Genomic DNA, 17155 nt, shown 5'->3' on the forward strand with positions numbered 1-17155 from the left:
CCATCTAATCAACTAATTGTTTTTAGTGCACAGTCCATAAGCCAGCATTAATGATTGTATAAGGAGGCTTTAGTACAAAGGTCATGGGTGACTTGCTCATCTGTGAAGGCACTGTTAATGCTGAATGACCTATACAAGATTTGGAGTGACATGCTGCCATCTAGACAACGTCTTTTTCTGGGAAGGCTTTGTTTATTTCTGTAAGACATGGCCAATCGATATTTTACACAGATTTCAACAGCATCCTCAGTTTTCAAAGGTTTACAAAGGATTGTTAGAACAGGTAATGCGTCATTTACATTTTCCACAGCATCCTAACTTTTTGGAAATTGGGGTTTGTAGGCAAAATCCTGGTGTGTCCCCGATTCTAATATGTCTAATATATATATATATTGGAATTTATTTGTTATTACACACATTTGCTGTATTTTACACGTATACACTATGATATACACATATTTTTTCAAACAAAAATAATTAACACAGGGCTGTGGACAGGGACGAATGTAAACACACAACAAACAAACCAAACAGAAACTGTTCAAAGCAAAATCTGAAAAACATGACATTGGTAAATGAACACTTATTCTACCTCAGCCACACAATTATCATCACAGTTAGTTACACAGCAAACAACACATTACAGCTTTACGTGAAATATAACACTGCAGCTTACTACGTGACAAACACATATTTGTCATAACACACACACACACACACAGAGGAAGAATAATCTTTGTAAAAATAAAGTGACAACATAACACAACATAAAAAGTCACACAACACTTGAAAAGTGTGTGAAAAGAGTGTGAAATCACTGTTTAAAATAATACAAAATATATGAATTATGCACATTGTAGGTAAATGTACAAAATGAGAATTAGATTTATATATGATTTAATTAATATTCACAAGAATTATATAAATAATATATATATATATATATATATTATATTTAATTATGTAATTGTACAGACAAATTAATAATATTATAAAATAATAAAAATAAACCCTACAATTAAATGACAAATAAAATGAATATTTAAAATGAGCTTAAGCTATAATTAAATGCACAGAACACTAAATGATTGTAAATATATAAAAATTAATAATAACATCTGGAGGCAGCTGTTTGAAAATATTACATATGTTAAGATAATATAACTAATATTGTAAGATTCATATATTTATATTTAACATATATATATTTCTCAAAATACTGGCAATATTAAACCTTTAAATTCCTTTTGGGGTCTAGCTGGCGTCATTCAAGTTATTACTGCAAATAAAACAATGAAATAATTCACACTGTCATATTTAAGTGATTGCAAACATCTGAACTGCAGTGTAACACACAACAATAACAGGAACAGTTTTCCAGTGCTTTAAAACATGAATAAGCATCATTCAGTAGTTGCTAATGGGAATGTATACTTTCTGGAGGGCCACTAGAGGGCAACATGTCTTCATTAGTCTCTATTGAAACTGCAGTAAAGGTCCAAAGGTTGGAGACAATTTCTGCTACTTGGGCGAGTAGATGTCCAAAATCTTTTGTCACATATTGTACCAGGGAAATAATTACAACTAACTCTGTCAACGTGTTTCTGTTACAGTAAATACACATCCAAATATATACCTTATCTATGTGCATTACATAGTCATAGCCTTCACAGTCAAAAAATAAATACGTGATTTCTCACACAGCATTTACTTCAGTTAATACTTTAACACAAACGAGACAACACAGAACACCGAGAAATATCCACTGGACACACAAGACTTCACAGAAAGACTGGGAATATACAAATAAATATGGATATATTTAAAGCAATATTTAGGTGAAAATCTACTTCAGAATCAACCTGAATTCACAGCTGACCTCGTTGTATCTGGTCGTATTCATCAAAATTCATTACTTAGATTAACACAAACATACTTGTTCCATCAAAATGAAATGACTTTACCCCACCTCTAAAACGTCGTCTGTGTTTTGATGACATCACCTTGCACGGTGGGTGGGGCCAAATAATATAAAACAACACAAAACAATAATAAATGTGAACCCAACAGATGGCTGTTTTCACACTCAAAACTCCACCCAATTTGTGGAGGAAGACTCCTGCTTAGCTTCAGATGACAAACTGAAAGAAAGGAGAGAGAGAGAGAAAGGAGAGAGAGAGAGAGAGAGAGAGAGAGAGAGAGAGAAAGGAAAAAGAGAGAGAGAGAGAGAGAGAGAGAGAAAGGAAAAAGAGAGAGAGAGAGAGAGAGAGAGAAAGGAGAGAGAGAGAGAGAGAGAGAGAGAGAGAGAGAAAGGAAAAAGAGAGAGAGAGAGAGAGAGAGAGAGAGAAAGGAGAGAGAGAGAGAGAAAGGAGAGAGAGAGAAAGAGAGAAAGGAGAGAGAGAGAGAGAAAGAGAGAGAGAGAGAGAGAAAGAGAGAGAGAGAGAGAGAGAGAGAAAGGAAAAAGAGAGAGAGAGAGAGAGAGAGAGAGAAAGGAGAGAGAGAGAGATATATCATTATATATCATAATATATAAAGGGATAATTAAGATTCAGAGTGGTTCAGAGTGGTGGTGAACTGAATTGTGCTACTATTCTGACTGCCTTGGCTTTGCATTTAACTCAGAATTAAGCCAAAACCATCCACCAGGTAGCGATATAACATTTCCAATTCTTCATAGCCACCCATAAGCCATAACATTATAACCATCTCCTTGTATCTACACTCACTGTCCATTCTCTCAGCTCCTCTGACACTTTGTATTTCTGTAATACTCTTACTATGTTTGTCCTCTTTCACCCTTTCCTTAAACTGTCAGGACACCCACAGGACCACCACGGAGCAGGTAGCTGGTCCTGATCATTGAAGAACAGGGTGAAAGAGGGCAAAACAAAGTATAAAAAGCAACAGATGAACTGCAGTCTGTAATTGTAGAACGACAAAGTGCTCCTGTACGGTCAGTGGAACAAGAGAATACAGAGGACAATAAATGAAGAAACAAGGAGGTGGTCATAATGTTATGGCTGACAGTGTGTAATTCACTGTAATCCAAACCAGTGCAACACTGCAGTTACGGCATTTACAACACAAGCTAAACATTTATATAGACGTCTAGCTGACAGTACAAAGACTTGACCCTAATGAACATAATAACCATTTCCCCTTCGCTGACCACAAACTGACCAAAGACATTTTTATGAGAGCTCATTACTCCCTGCTCTCAACGGTATAAACCCAGTGTCGTGCTGTTTATGAACCACAGCAAGCTGGAAAAGAGAGCTCATATTCAGGATTTAACTTCAAGGAGCCTTTAGTCACAATCACTATCAAAAAAGTGCAATAAATTTAATTCACTCATCCATTCATTATCTGTAACCCTTATCCAGTTCAGGGTCACGGTGGGTCCAGAGCCTACCTGGAATCATTGGGTGCAAGGCGGGAATACACCCTGGAGGGGGCGCTAGTCCTTCACAGGGCAACACACACACACACACTCACACATTCACTCACACACTCACACCTACGGACACTTTTGAGTCGCCAATCCACCTACCAACGTGTGTTTTTGGACTGTGGGAGGAAACCGAAGCACCCGGAGGAAACCCACGCAGACACAGAGAGAACACACCACACTCCTCACAGACAGTCACCCAGAGGGAACCCACGCAGACACAGGGAGAACACACCACACTCCTCACAGACAGTCACCCGGAGGAAACCCACGCAGACACAGGGAGAACACACCACACTCCTCACAGACAGTCACCCGGAGGAAACCCACGCAGACACAGGGAGAACACACCAACTCCTCACAGACAGTCACCCGGAGGAAACCCACGCAGACACAGGGAGAACACACCACACTCCTCACAGACAGTCACCCGGAGGAAACCCACGCAGACACAGGGAGAACACACCAACTCCTCACAGACAGTCACCCGGAGGAAACCCACGCAGACACAGGGAGAACACACCAACTCCTCACAGACAGTCACCCGGAGCGGGAATTGAACCCACAACCTCCAACCACAACCCCTGGAGCTGTGTGACTGCGACACTACCTGCCGCACCACCGTGCCGCCCGCAATAAATATTTATCAAACTCATTATTTATTAATTTTTTACAAGCAGTAAATTGCTTTCTTGTATCAGAATGAGCCGGTTTATGCTCCACAGAGTGGGTCCTCTACATGGAGTCAACCATTTTACCCAGTGATTCTGGGTAGGCTCCAATCCCACGGTGACCCTGACCAGAATGAAATGGTTACAGAAGGTAAACGAATGAATTCATGTTTCAAAATGTGAAGCTTTGGTTTTGAATAGAAATAGCAATAGAAATTAACTCATTCCTCATTATTATACAGATACGTCTTTTACCTGTCAGATGTAAATTCCCCCCACAGGTCTGCGTTTGGGTTTGGGGCAGTGGGCTGGACCTGAGGGTCTGAGTTGTTGCTGTCTAAGTCTAACAAACGACCTGAGGAGGCAACCCAATTAATAAACAGTCAGTGAAGCACATGCGGAGTTCTTGTATCTTATTTACAAGTCTGTAAAAAAAAGACTGTAACACCCTTTTTAGGTTATAGTCATTCAGATATTTTACATTTGAGTTTACCTGCATCACCACTTCCAGGCAATGGCTCTGTGCTGTGATTTGTGGATGTGGCTGAAGGGGGCGGGGCTATCTTGCCACTTGGAGGAGGAGGAAGGAGCCCAAAACCACCTGAACTTTGAGGACGAGGTTTGTCTTTCTTTTTGCTTTGCTGAAAATAAAAAGGATTCCCTTATTTTTGAAGGGTCCACAACCGTACACCTCAGTACTTTATTGTTTCATATTAACAACGATCCCTTCGAATAAACATCTGGATGATTTGTTCTCGATTTCATGCATTCCAGATGTGTGGATCTTTTGGAAGGCTGCCGGCAATAATTTATTTGCTTACTGACAGCCAGCAACAGCACAGTTTACCACTTCTTCCACTCCAGTAACTGTCTACAGGAAAAACACTCCACATGACTTCAATTAAAGTGGGCGTGGCTAAACCATTTTAGGCTCAATAGGGAGTCATATGTAAATGCACAAGGTTATGACTAGGCATATTTCCATTTTTTCCCATGCTCGGTGCCTGTCACCCTAGAGTTTTTGGCGGCGGTACCATATATCTTGGTTATAAGTCATCCAAACACTGTGGTGTCAGAAATTTACCATCGTAACCACACTAGTGATGACATCACAACCATAATGATATTTAGGAATTGTGCTGATTGCCTTAGAAATGCATTACAAACGTCTATTTAATAATCTGAGATACACAGTCTCATTTATTGTGTGCTGAAGAGAAAATAAAGAATTTACCCCAATGTTAAGGGTGATGGTCTGGCCTTCTTTAAAGCCCAGGTCTAGTTTTGGGCCTGAGTCTGGAGCCTGAGCTTGTTTACTGAACTCATAATCCTGCTTTACCCACCTGAGAGAGAGAGAGTGAGAGAGTTTTATAAGTGAGACTGGCATTGTAATTCATATCTGAATCATGATATTGCTCAGTATTTTTATAAAGAAAGCGAACGTACTTGAAGTGATCCTGCAAAGCCACGTTAAAATCAAAAGCATCTCCTCTGTCCCCAAATCCAATGCCAATAAACGCACTGCGGCCTAAAAGTACAAATGATGGTGGGTTAATTTAGTTCCTGATGTTTTATTCACATAGATACGGTTCCTTCTCCAGCTCACCGTTGTCGTCTTGAATACGAAGAATGAAGTAGCGGCTTGAGTCACTGACGGTTTCTACTGCAACACCAGGATACTGCTCCACTGGAGCCTGGGCAAACAGCTGCCCTATAGAACAGGAGTAAAACTGAATGCATTAGCAACCTCCATTAACGAAAGTTACATACAGAAGAGTATTTTAGGGATTTGCTGACAACTATTTTGAAAATACGTAATTGCAAACAACATGTGGAAGGACATTTAACGTGGGTTGTGCTTTGCCCCTTCCCAGAGCAGATGAAACTGATGGTTGTGCATGAATTTAAGGATTGAGAATGAATGAATGTGGATGAATCTGATGATACTGGACCCTCTTTTAGAGTTTAAGTGATTTCAAGTAACATATTTGAAATGTGGGGGCACAGTGGCGCAGCAGGTAGTGTCACAGTCACATAGCTCCAGGGACCTGGAGGTTGTGGGTTTAAGTCCCGCTCTGGGTGACTTTCTGTGAGGAGTGTGGTGTGTTCTCTCTGTGTCTGCGTGGGTTTCCTCCGGGTGACTGTCTGTGAGGAGTGTGGTGTGTTCTCCCTGTGTCTGCATGGGTTTCCTTCGGGTGACTGTCTGTGAGGAGTTGATGTGTTCTCCCTGTGTCTGCGTGGGTTTCCTCCAGGTGACTGTCTGTGAGGAGCGTGGTGTGTTCTCCCTGTGTCTGCATGGGTTTCCTTCGGGTGACTGTCTGTGAGGAGTTGGTGTGTTCTCCCTGTGTCTGCGTGGGTTTCCTCCAGGTGACTGTCTGTGAGGAGTGTGGTGTGTTCTCCCTGTGTCTGCGTGGGTTTCCTCCGGGTGACTGTCTGTGAGGAGTGTGGTGTGTTCCCCCTGTGTCTGCGTGGGTTTCCTCTGGGTGACTGTCTGTGAGGAGTGTGGTGTGTTCTCCCTGTGTCTGTCCCCGGGTTTCCTCTGGGTGACTGTCTGGGAGGAGTGTGGTGTGTTCTCCCTTTGTCTGCGTGGGTTTCCTCCGGGTGACTGTCTGTGAGGAGTATGGTGTGTTCTCTCTGTGTCTGCGTGGGTTTCCTCCGGGTCACAGTCTGTGAGGAGTGTGGTGTGTTCTCCCTGTGTCTGCGTGGGTTTCCTCTGGGTGCTCAGATTTCCTCCCACGGTCCAAAACCTCACATTGGTAGGTGCATTGGCGATTTAAAAGTGTCCATAGGTGTGAGTGAATGTGTGAGTGTGAAGGACTGGCGCCCCCTCTGGGTAGGCCCTAGACCACCGTGACCCTGAACTGGATAAGCAGTTACTGGATGAACGGTTAATGAATGATTGAAATGTTCCTGTTGTGTTCATTTTGGGTTTAAACTTGTCTCCCCATGCCCACTGTGAGGTTGAGAGGATTGTGTGTGTGCTGCCCCCTTCTAACCTGAAATTTTATCCTCTAGTTTAATAAAGGCAACTTTTCCTCTGGCGGTCACCCTTAATCGTCCCGTCCAGTCAGGAGTGTCCAACTTCCAGTCTGCTGCCCTGAAAAGCACACACACAAGCACCCATAAATATACAACAAAATCAATCACAATGTTTTAATTTGGTGAACTGGCTGTATTTACTTGGTGTTTTCAAAGGGTAGGTTACGATCACATGTTGACACATGAACGCAAGAAGAAATGGACATCAAAAGTTTAAAAAAAAATAGAGCATTTGAAAGAGCAATAAGCTGTTTTTCCACTATAATTTTTCTTCATTTTAGAAAACAGGTATTATTCTGACATCTAATGAAGTATTAACTTGAGGGACTACAAAGCAAGTTCTTTATTTGTCTCATGTAAAAATAAATAAACAATCAGGAATTTTGCTCCTATAAAAACTTGAGACTACGGTAATATGGAAGGCAAAAAATTACTAAAGGGAAGATGAAGGTGGTAGGTCTGGTGGGTTACAGTAGACTTAAAATGGTTATAATATAAAACTGAGAGCAAGAGAGAGAGAGAGAATTTGGCAACGTGGAAAAACGAAAATCTCTTTGTCTTTATCTCGGGGTCAAAAGCCCGGATGAAGTAAGAGGACTCAGAAGTAAACACGGTTTAATGTGCTGCGGGTTTACGAGGCGATTTCCTGCACACAGTGTCGTAAATGAGATTACTGTAGAGAGAAAGAGAGCCGTGATGCGCTCGGGGTTGCGACTTATTGTATCATCCCTTATTAGTCAGCGAATGAAGTGATGAAATGTGCGTGAGATACGGCCGTGCTCCCACGCGAGCGACGCACAAAAACCAATCAGCTCCGAGAAACGAGCACAAACAAACACGCCGTCCAGTCGGCGCGTGGAAAACAAAACACGTCACCGCATTACGGCCAAAACTAAACAATCCTGTCGCTAAAGCCCTCCTCCGCCCTCCACGCACGCGAGGCCAGATTTATGCCTATGACCTTATTGTTTACAGTCGTTGTTATTCAGTGAAATGAGCTGTGAGACTAGCTGACGTTTAAGGTCTTCAGAGGTCACCGAAATGCACTGAGGAATAGAAGTACAGCTCTTCTAACGGACACAGGCTCATACACAGTCATAGGAAAGCGCCTTGAAGTTCACCAAGCGTGGGCTAGAGGGGTACAACACTTGAACGCCCTCTGGGATGAGATGGACTTTCCTGCTTCATACCTGACCTCACTCATGTTTATGTGGCTGAATGCCAATCCTGGCTGCAGTGCTACAGCATCCAGTCCAAAGCCTTTAAAGGAGTGTAGAACAAGACAAAAACAGCTTATTAACATGTTTATTTTTGAGAATAAAATTGGGGTAAGCTGGTGAATACTCATTTTAGCCGTGTGTGGACTACACAGCAAAACTCATAGCGTGGAATGAATGTCCCTATAATGTCTTTGGGTGAATTAACCCCAAACAGTTATTCCTCTTCTAGCTTTTATTCATTTGTGTCCCACTGAATAAGGCTATGTTTAAAAATATGTATGACGTATTTAAAAATCAATAACATTGCTCTGTTACGTCACTTTCAAATATAACCATTCAAATCCATGCTCTTTTCCCATCGATATTAATGAATCAGTGCGAATGGGGTGTAGCAGGTACATCCTACAACACTGACAGCCCTAAACCTGAACCTTCGTTCTTATGAAACATAAACTATAACGAGTCTCTCGGTACGTTAGAAAGAACGGATAACTGTTTCTAAAAGTTAAACAAAATGGACTAAGAAGCGGACTCAGGTGAAGGAGGGGCCGAATATAACCGGATAAACAGGCGAAGGTGAAGGTTTACTGGCGATTATTTCTCGGTGGTCTCAGAGGCAGCCCGCGGTGGCCGTTACCTGACGCTGCGGTTAGACGCGCGCGGCGGAATTCGATACACGCTGACGTCAGTCTTCACACACAGAACGGACTCGTACTCCGCCTCGGCCGCCATCTTTATTATTAACCCCTTTGAGCCGGTTCGGTTCTTTCGGCTTTCCTCAGCCGTTTAACGGACCCCGTTAACGCCGTAGTACACGGTATATACGCGCAGCCTATATATCCAGAAGCAAACCACTTTTTTTATAAGTCTGTCAGAATGCTAACTTCAAAGTGGTTAGCTAATCCTCAGAGAAGTGCTTCTTCACTTGGGGCTTAAAGTGCAGTGTTTAGGGGAAACAAAGTAAATAAATGAAAAAAAGGCAACTCGTTTTAAACACGTAGTTTGCAACGCGTTTACACAGAATACATTTATATAGAATATGATTTTTTTTTAATTTCATCTGTATATGAAGATGTTGCAGTTTGACCTGTTAAATCTAGGGTTTGGGGGAAAATAATAGAAAGTCGTGTTTATCTCCCTTATAATAGTGCTGTTAATCATAATATTAAAATTTCTTGTATATGATTCCCCTACATCCAATTATTTATGTCATAAAAAAGAGCTATGTATGTAATGCAATTCTGTTTTATAATAATTTAAAACACCTATGCTGTATTAAAATTCAGCATGTTCAGCATTTGTCTACATTTTTGTTCATACAAAATACAACATAGATTGAAAAATAAATAGTAAAAATAACATGTCACTGCGATCAATCCGGGAAAAAAGCTTATTTATATTTTAAAAACAACTAATACTTGAAACTTGTAAAAAAATTGTAATCACACGCCTTGAGGAAGTGACGTAATGCAGTAATGCGTGGATGTGTCTGAAATTTCTAATTTGTTCACTCATTCCCTACACACTATTTAGTGAGATTTACATAGAACACTACTTAGTGCACTCATAAGGGAGTCAAGAGAGATAAATCAGACAGCACTTACTTGCACCAGAAATATCGGTAAATAAAAGTTCAACTCCAAAAGCAAGTTAAACTACAGTACATTAACCAATGTATGGGGTGCGAATTCAGACATACCTCAGGATAACGATGATGCTTTTATTTTTGTTATTACTATAGATCTTTTTCATGGAAAGAAGCTGCACTGACCATAGGTACACAAGGGCACATACTTTATTGTAGTTGTTGCTTTGACATGTAAGGACACAGCACTCAGAAAAGAATAATGCTATACTTAGAATAAAAAAGTACAATTCAAGTCTCAGGAATTCAGTTTCACAGCACCATTTAACATCATCTAAACTCTAATGCCATTTCAGAACATCAAGGTTTTATCTCAGAGACCCAGCAGAGCGAAGACATCTCTCAGATCTTCAGTCAGACACGGCTGTGGAGGAAAATTTGATGGGTATATTACATTATTGCACTGTTATAACACAGTTATACATCACTATTTAAACCGAGCTGAATGGGTTTTAAATGTGTAAAAATAATGACCTGAAGAATGCGGTTAAGTTTGCGGGACAGTCTTATTGAGTTCTGGTGAAGTTCATCCCAAGCTTTAAAACACCTCTCTCTTCTAGCCACAAACGTCTGCCAGCAGTAGAAAAAATCTAACACACACACACACACACACACACATACACATACAAACACACACACATAAATATAGACAGATTTTTAACTTTCATTTAAACTCATCTTAACTTAGTTGGTGTGCTAATGTACTATCAGTATTCTTTAAAATCTGTAAAAAATACATTATTATATTGTAAAAAAATGATTGTTATTTGAGATTACTACTGTGATGTGTGTGACACAGTTAAATTTGATAAGCAGTTAGTTTGTATTGTATTATTCGTTTTGCACAACCAGTGTCATCTATGAATCTAAATTTTCCAAACAATTTATTAAATTTTTTCAGTTTTCTCCTCAACCTTTGTAACACATTAGCTAAATGTAGTTACTTTTAAACTGTTGCTAAGGCAACATCTTTTATTCTCAACATGCTTGGAGGAGAACACTATTTGTGAGTGAAACGTATCTTTTTGACTGATTTAGCTATAGTAAAGTTGACAAAAGCTGATGTAGTGATGTTCTTCTCTATACACCTTTATAAGTCATGACAGATATCTGCACCCCTGCCCTGTGGAGGTTCCGTAGTCCCTCTCTCTCCAGACTGTCCTCCCGGTCGCAAAAGTAGAGTCGAGAGACAAAGATGCGGAGACGCAAGTTGGGTGTCTGGGACAAGAAGTTGGAAAGGCGCTGTGAACAGTTAGAGCAGGGAGACCATGAACAAAACCAAGTCACAGCGTAGCCCACTTTCACATCATCCACTCCTGACCCCCACAGACCAGGGCACAGAGCCCCCAGGTACCGCAGGAAGAGAATCTGAAGAGAAGGTTAGATGAAAGAAAACGGAAACAACACGTAAATACTCTTAAAGTTAATTCAGCAATGCCACAGCTTTCAGTTCCACATTTCAGTAGTCTGTGCACTTAAAAGAAAACAGTTACTTAAAACAACACCATCTATGTATTTAATGTTGACACCTGACAAATTTTGACTATTTTATTTAATGCTGAGACAATAAAGAAAAACAGAAGGAAAGAAGAAACGTATAGTTCTGTGTTAATTTTAATATTTTCTGCAAAATATTTAAAAATTTTGTAAATTTAGGTTTACAATATACACAATTTCCCACCCTTACCCCAAATTAAGTAAATCAGTCAAGAAATAATGTCTGATTTTTGTGTGGTTGTGAGGCTAATGTAGCTAACAAGTAATGCAGTGGTTCCCAAAATGTTCGTAGATATGAATATTTTTGAGCCCTTACTCAGATGCACATGCACTTCTTTGACTTCCAAATTCCACAAAATTTTTCGTTAAATATAATTTATACAAAACTGTGGAATGGGTGAAGAATCATCCGCTGCTGTACGTTTAGCTCGGAGCCCTCTCACAAACTCCCACTTATGCTAGCAGTGCTCATGTTTCATTCATTTGTCTTGATGAGTGCACCGCTGCAATAGCTCCGCCCCCACTTTGGGTACCACTGGAGCAATGGTTACAATAACAATTAGCGTTATGCTAAGTGCATGACCAAACCAACACAATTTCAACTTAATTGCGCATTATATTAGCAGCGTGCTAAATGCCTTGCATTAAACTATGTTTCATGAAGTTGATTATGTTGGTTTTGCTACTGTGTAACCATCATTTTGACACAGACAAAAAATTTGTATTCAAATAGCTGTGCTAACTACTCAATATTATTAAACCAAACATACTGATGGAAGACAGTGAGGAAAATGCTAATTGGTAGCTAAAAAATTGTATTACTATTTACAGTAGGTTCAGTACAAAACATAAAAAAGCAGATTTGTCAAAGCTAGCCGAGTAGATTTGATATAAGTCCAGAAAAAAATAACAAAACAAACTTCACCAAAACTGACTATACATTGGGATAAGTGGAAAAATGTGTTAAACGGAATTCTGCATCCTTTTAATGTGACTATGACATCATCGAAAATGCATTTCCTTTCTTCCGCAGCATCTTTCCATCCATCACTCACCTCTACATGGCAGCCGGAGCGATTGCGCAGGTGTCCGAAATTGAAGGAGTGCGAGTCTGGACCGGTTCGCCTCTTTACCACGAAGCAGAGGTAAGTCTCACATCTCCCTCGAGCCCATCGTACATTCTTATAGTGGTAGAGAAACTTCCTCTGGGTGAGCAGTACACTGCACAGGGCGATGCCCCCCCCCCCCGAAAAAATGTAAGGAACAATATTAGTCATGTGGCATGACGTCATAGCTTATTATGTATGCATGTTCTGTAGAGCAACACTTTACTTTTATGGTTGGACATTATTTTTTCAGCACCTTAAGCAAGTTTATACGTGCATCATAAGAAAAAACTCATAACAAATAATGAAAATGTGCTCAGTCATTTAGTTTTATGATCTGGAGAATGTCGAGTGCGTTTCTTTAATTTCATGACTATGGCAGCCTTTTATCTTTGAATTTGGGGAAATGCCACAACAAACCAAGTAAGCAAAGTATTTGTTTCTGTTTTTGCTGTTATTACTAGGCATAGGCTTGAGCTGAAGACTTGAGCTTAAAAGTGCCTTCCTCTTTTGTTTCTCGCAGTGGTATACGTATATAATTATATAGATATGCAGAAAGTGTATTGCACAAAGTTAATTAAACCACACTCTCAGTTTCAGTCTCCATCACCGAAAGTAGAGAAAGTTTTCAGACATCTCCGAGACTTAAATCTATGAATTTAAAAGCTGATCCAAAATCAAAACTCCTAGAAGTCAGGACAGATATGAGGTCCTATAGGATGCACGGTATTTTGCATGAATCTAAGGAGCGGTTTTCTCGGTATTTTGATTTTTGGTTTTCACTCACCTGTCCAGCTTGCTCGTCATTCCGAAAGACGAAACCCACTCATTCATTGACTCATGCGAAAGCCAGTGAGAGTGCTGAAAGTGGAGGGGAGGAAGAAGGAGGTATAGAAAATGTGTGACATATCGATACAGATGAGTGAAGGAGGGTCCCTGATTGGGTGAAAGCTGTTTTTTAAACCATTTGGGAGGGCTGATGTGCATTTAAACTTCACAGACTGAGAAAGGTAGGTATGGAAATTGTTTTAAAAGAATGTACAAGTCTTGTTATGTGAGTAAAATGCTCTTATAATATAAAGATATAAATAATGTTGACACATTATAGAGATAAACACAGTATAATAACCATAGAATTTAAAACTAAATTCATTTAAACTGAAATTACACTTTATTAGGGCTGCATGTCTTCAACTCACTTTGATGGGTCATTTTAGAAGAAACTATGGCCATGTAGGATTCATAAATAAAGATACACAACGTCAGATCATTTTTGATTTTTGGGATATAAGTAAAAACAAACAGCAGAGGTTTACACCATGCCAAAAAATTTCACAACAAATGGAGCAATAAAAATGGTCCAAAATGGCTCCTGTAAAGTAACTATTTAGCGTTTAAAGTTGGAAGTCTTTCTCCAGCGGCAGAAACCTGTCAGCTGTAGCTTTTTCGGTCCCCTACCCTCACTCTATTGTTCTTTTATAATATCAGTCAAATCAAGGTCATGCTTTTGATTTGTTTTATATGTTTGAAGGCTGTGGCTGTGCTTTGAATAGTATTTTCTCTCTATTGTGGCACCAACCTGTTGCGGAAACTGGCAAAGTGCACGACAGCCAACATGTGATTCACAAATTGCACTCAAAAAGAGCAAAAGAGAGTACCTTCTTCTACTCAAGTTTCTGATTAGATTTGTTATGGTCACGGCCATTAATTAATCAGTGATTTGTTGTTGCCAATTCCACACGATAGCCAAGACTCCCCTGATCATACAATCCCACCAACCTGGGAGGGATAAGCCAAGTGAACCGATCCATAGCCTGTTTTTGTGCTGCTGCTAATATGACGTCTTTGGACTGCGGAATGCACCGTGGGAAAACACTAATTGCCCAGACTTGGTATGTCAGCTGCCAAAAACATTGCTCAGCATCCCATCCCACCCAGGGAGTGAGGCCAACTGTGTAATCTCACTGACTACTGGTGTGTATCACTGGGGATAGGGGCCAATGACTGGGCTGACACTTGGATTGCGGCATGACTCGGGAGACCAGTAAACCCATATTTTAATAATGCAGCCATCCATTGTCTGTAACCCTTATCCAGTTCAGGGTCACGGTGGGTCCAGGGCAACACACACTCTCACACATTCACTCACTCACACACACCTCTGAACACTTTTGAGTCACCAATCCACCTACCAACTTGTGTTTTTGGACTGTGGGAGGAAACCAGAGCACCCGGAGGAAACCCACGCAGACACAGGGAGAACACACCACACTCCTCACAGACAGTCACCCGGAGGAAACCCACGCAGACACAGGGAGAACACACCACACTCCTCACAGACAGTCACCCAGAGGAAACCCACACAGACACAGGGAGAACACACCACACTCCTCACAGACAGTCACCCAGAGGAAACCCACACAGACACAGGGAGAACACACCACACTCCTTGCAGACAGTCACCCGGAGGACAGCCACACAGACACAGGGAGAACACACCACACTCCTCACAGACAGTCACCCGGAGGAAACCCACGCAGACACAGGGAGAACACACCAAACTCCTCACAGACAGTAACCCGGAGGACACCCATGCAGACACAGAGAGAACACACCACACTCCTCACAGAGGGTCACCCGAAGGAAACCCACGCAGACACAGGGAGAACACACCACACTCCTTGCAGACAGTCACCCAGAGGACACCCATGCAGACACAGAGAGAACACACCACACTCCTCACAGACAGTCACCCGGAGGACAGCCACACAGACACAGGGAGAACACACCACACTCCTCACAGACAGTCACCCAGAGGAAACCCACGCAGACACAGGGAGAACACACCAAACTCCTTACAGACAGTAACCCAGAGGACACCCATGCAGACACAGAGAGAACACACCACACTCCTCACAGACAGTCACCCGGAGGACACCCATGCAGACACAGAGAGAACACACCACACTCCTCACAGACAGTCACCCGGAGCAGGACTCGAACCCACAGTCCCTGGAGCTGTGTGACTGCGACACTACCTGCTGCACCTCCGTGCCGCCCTAAGTTAGAGATTAATATTACAAAATATAGTCCAATGCTCTCACATCATATCACAGTGAGAGCTATTACCATGGATTAAATTAGTAATGTATTTGTCCAAACAGGCTACAACACTACAGTGATCTTAATTATAGTGAGATTAAAAGGGAGCATTAAGTGAGAACACTACCCTTTTTCCTGAATCTTCTGTAGTTAAATCACAGAGATGTCAATATGGTCATTTCATGGCGGATTTACGAACAAGGTCCAAAATTGTGTCACTGTTTTCATCTTACAGTTTTCTCCATGTTAATTTAAGCCACAAATGTATTTGTTTAATTTTTATGATGTTATATCCGTCCTGGTGGCCATACCTTCCTAGTTACACCACACACTGTGGGCAAGTTTGCTCAATAAAAAATGTATAAAAGAGTGTATATTACACCGAGGTGTAGCTGGATGGCTTTATTGCACCCCCCAGTCGCCTATTTGTAAAATTACCATCATAAAAGTACAATGCTAAGAATCTTTAATCAAAGCAAAGTATATTTACACAATAGCACTTTTAGCAACCACGTATTAGTCCCCTAAGTGCCTGACGTGATTTGTAACCTTTCTTTGCTCTCACATGTGCGTCACAGTGGCGTAACTGTGGCAAGCTGGAAATTTCCAGAAATGTTTGCACCCAGCTGAAGAAGCCTCCACTTTACTTTTCCCACATGGTTAACCAGGAAAAGAAAAAGGGCCCCCGGTGTGCTTTGCTTATGATTTTATTTATTTATTTAAATTTTTTTTCAGGGTTTTTCACCTTTTTTATTGTGTTTTCCCACAGAGGCTCCTTCGAAATGAATAACTATGTATAAAAAAGTTTCCAGATTGTATTTCCAAAGACACACATGTTTACACGCCCAAGGTTTCAGAGGCCTAAAGGAATCACTCTGACCACAGAACTTAACCATCACACTGGTGCCACACACACACACCACACACACACCACTGATATTATTCACTCAGGCTAATTACTGACTTCACTGGAATTGTCTTCGAAACTCTTTCCTATTTGCCATGCAGATGGCATTCTGTTTGTGTGTGTGTGTGTGTGTGTGAAAGAGAGAGAGAGAGCAAGCGAGAGAGCGAAAGAGAGAGAGAGAGAGAGACACTTGAGCTCACACTCTCATGCACTCTGTGGCCAGGGAAATCACCGTTTCCCAGAGTGCTCTCTCTCTCTATCTCTCTCTCTATCTCTCTCTCTCCCTCTCTCTCTATCTGTGTGTGTATGTCTGAGTTTTCACATCTGGAAGAGATCTGTCTGCTCCCATGATTTACCTTCCAACCACAAGTCTCTCTTATTGGTCCAGCACGGATACACAGAGTTTTTTTGTGTGTGTGTGTGTGTGTAGCACAGACTGATGGAGAGTGCAAAAGATAGTGTCAAGGATTTAAATATTACCCAACAGATATATCTAGGGATCCACCAATTAAATTAATAC

The 17155-nt window shown here is 41.1% G+C and overlaps 2 protein-coding genes across 2 annotated transcripts; both read right to left on the reverse strand.

Annotated features, from left to right (window-relative positions):
* Positions 1 to 1061: 1061 nt before the first annotated feature.
* On the reverse strand, positions 1062 to 9136 carry LOC136708882 (adaptin ear-binding coat-associated protein 1-like). Its single transcript, XM_066683767.1, has 8 exons — positions 9016 to 9136; positions 7116 to 7216; positions 5726 to 5830; positions 5566 to 5647; positions 5354 to 5462; positions 4613 to 4760; positions 4375 to 4474; positions 1062 to 2141 (listed from the first exon to the last, which is right to left on the reverse strand). The coding sequence occupies exons 1-8, from the start codon at positions 9108 to 9110 to the stop codon at positions 2087 to 2089; spliced, it is 795 nt and encodes a 264-aa protein (XP_066539864.1). The 5' UTR covers positions 9111 to 9136; the 3' UTR covers positions 1062 to 2086.
* Positions 9137 to 10193: 1057 nt separating this feature from the next.
* Positions 10194 to 12840, reverse strand: aicda (activation-induced cytidine deaminase). The gene is made up of 4 exons (XM_066682443.1): positions 12576 to 12840; positions 11112 to 11391; positions 10498 to 10613; positions 10194 to 10387 (listed from the first exon to the last, which is right to left on the reverse strand). Exons 1-4 carry the CDS (start codon positions 12810 to 12812, stop codon positions 10337 to 10339), a joined length of 684 nt encoding a protein of 227 aa, XP_066538540.1. The 5' UTR covers positions 12813 to 12840; the 3' UTR covers positions 10194 to 10336.
* Positions 12841 to 17155: the final 4315 nt, after the last annotated feature.

This window comes from Hoplias malabaricus, chromosome 10 (genome assembly GCF_029633855.1).
Source record: "Hoplias malabaricus isolate fHopMal1 chromosome 10, fHopMal1.hap1, whole genome shotgun sequence".
Taxonomy (NCBI): domain Eukaryota; kingdom Metazoa; phylum Chordata; class Actinopteri; order Characiformes; family Erythrinidae; genus Hoplias; species Hoplias malabaricus.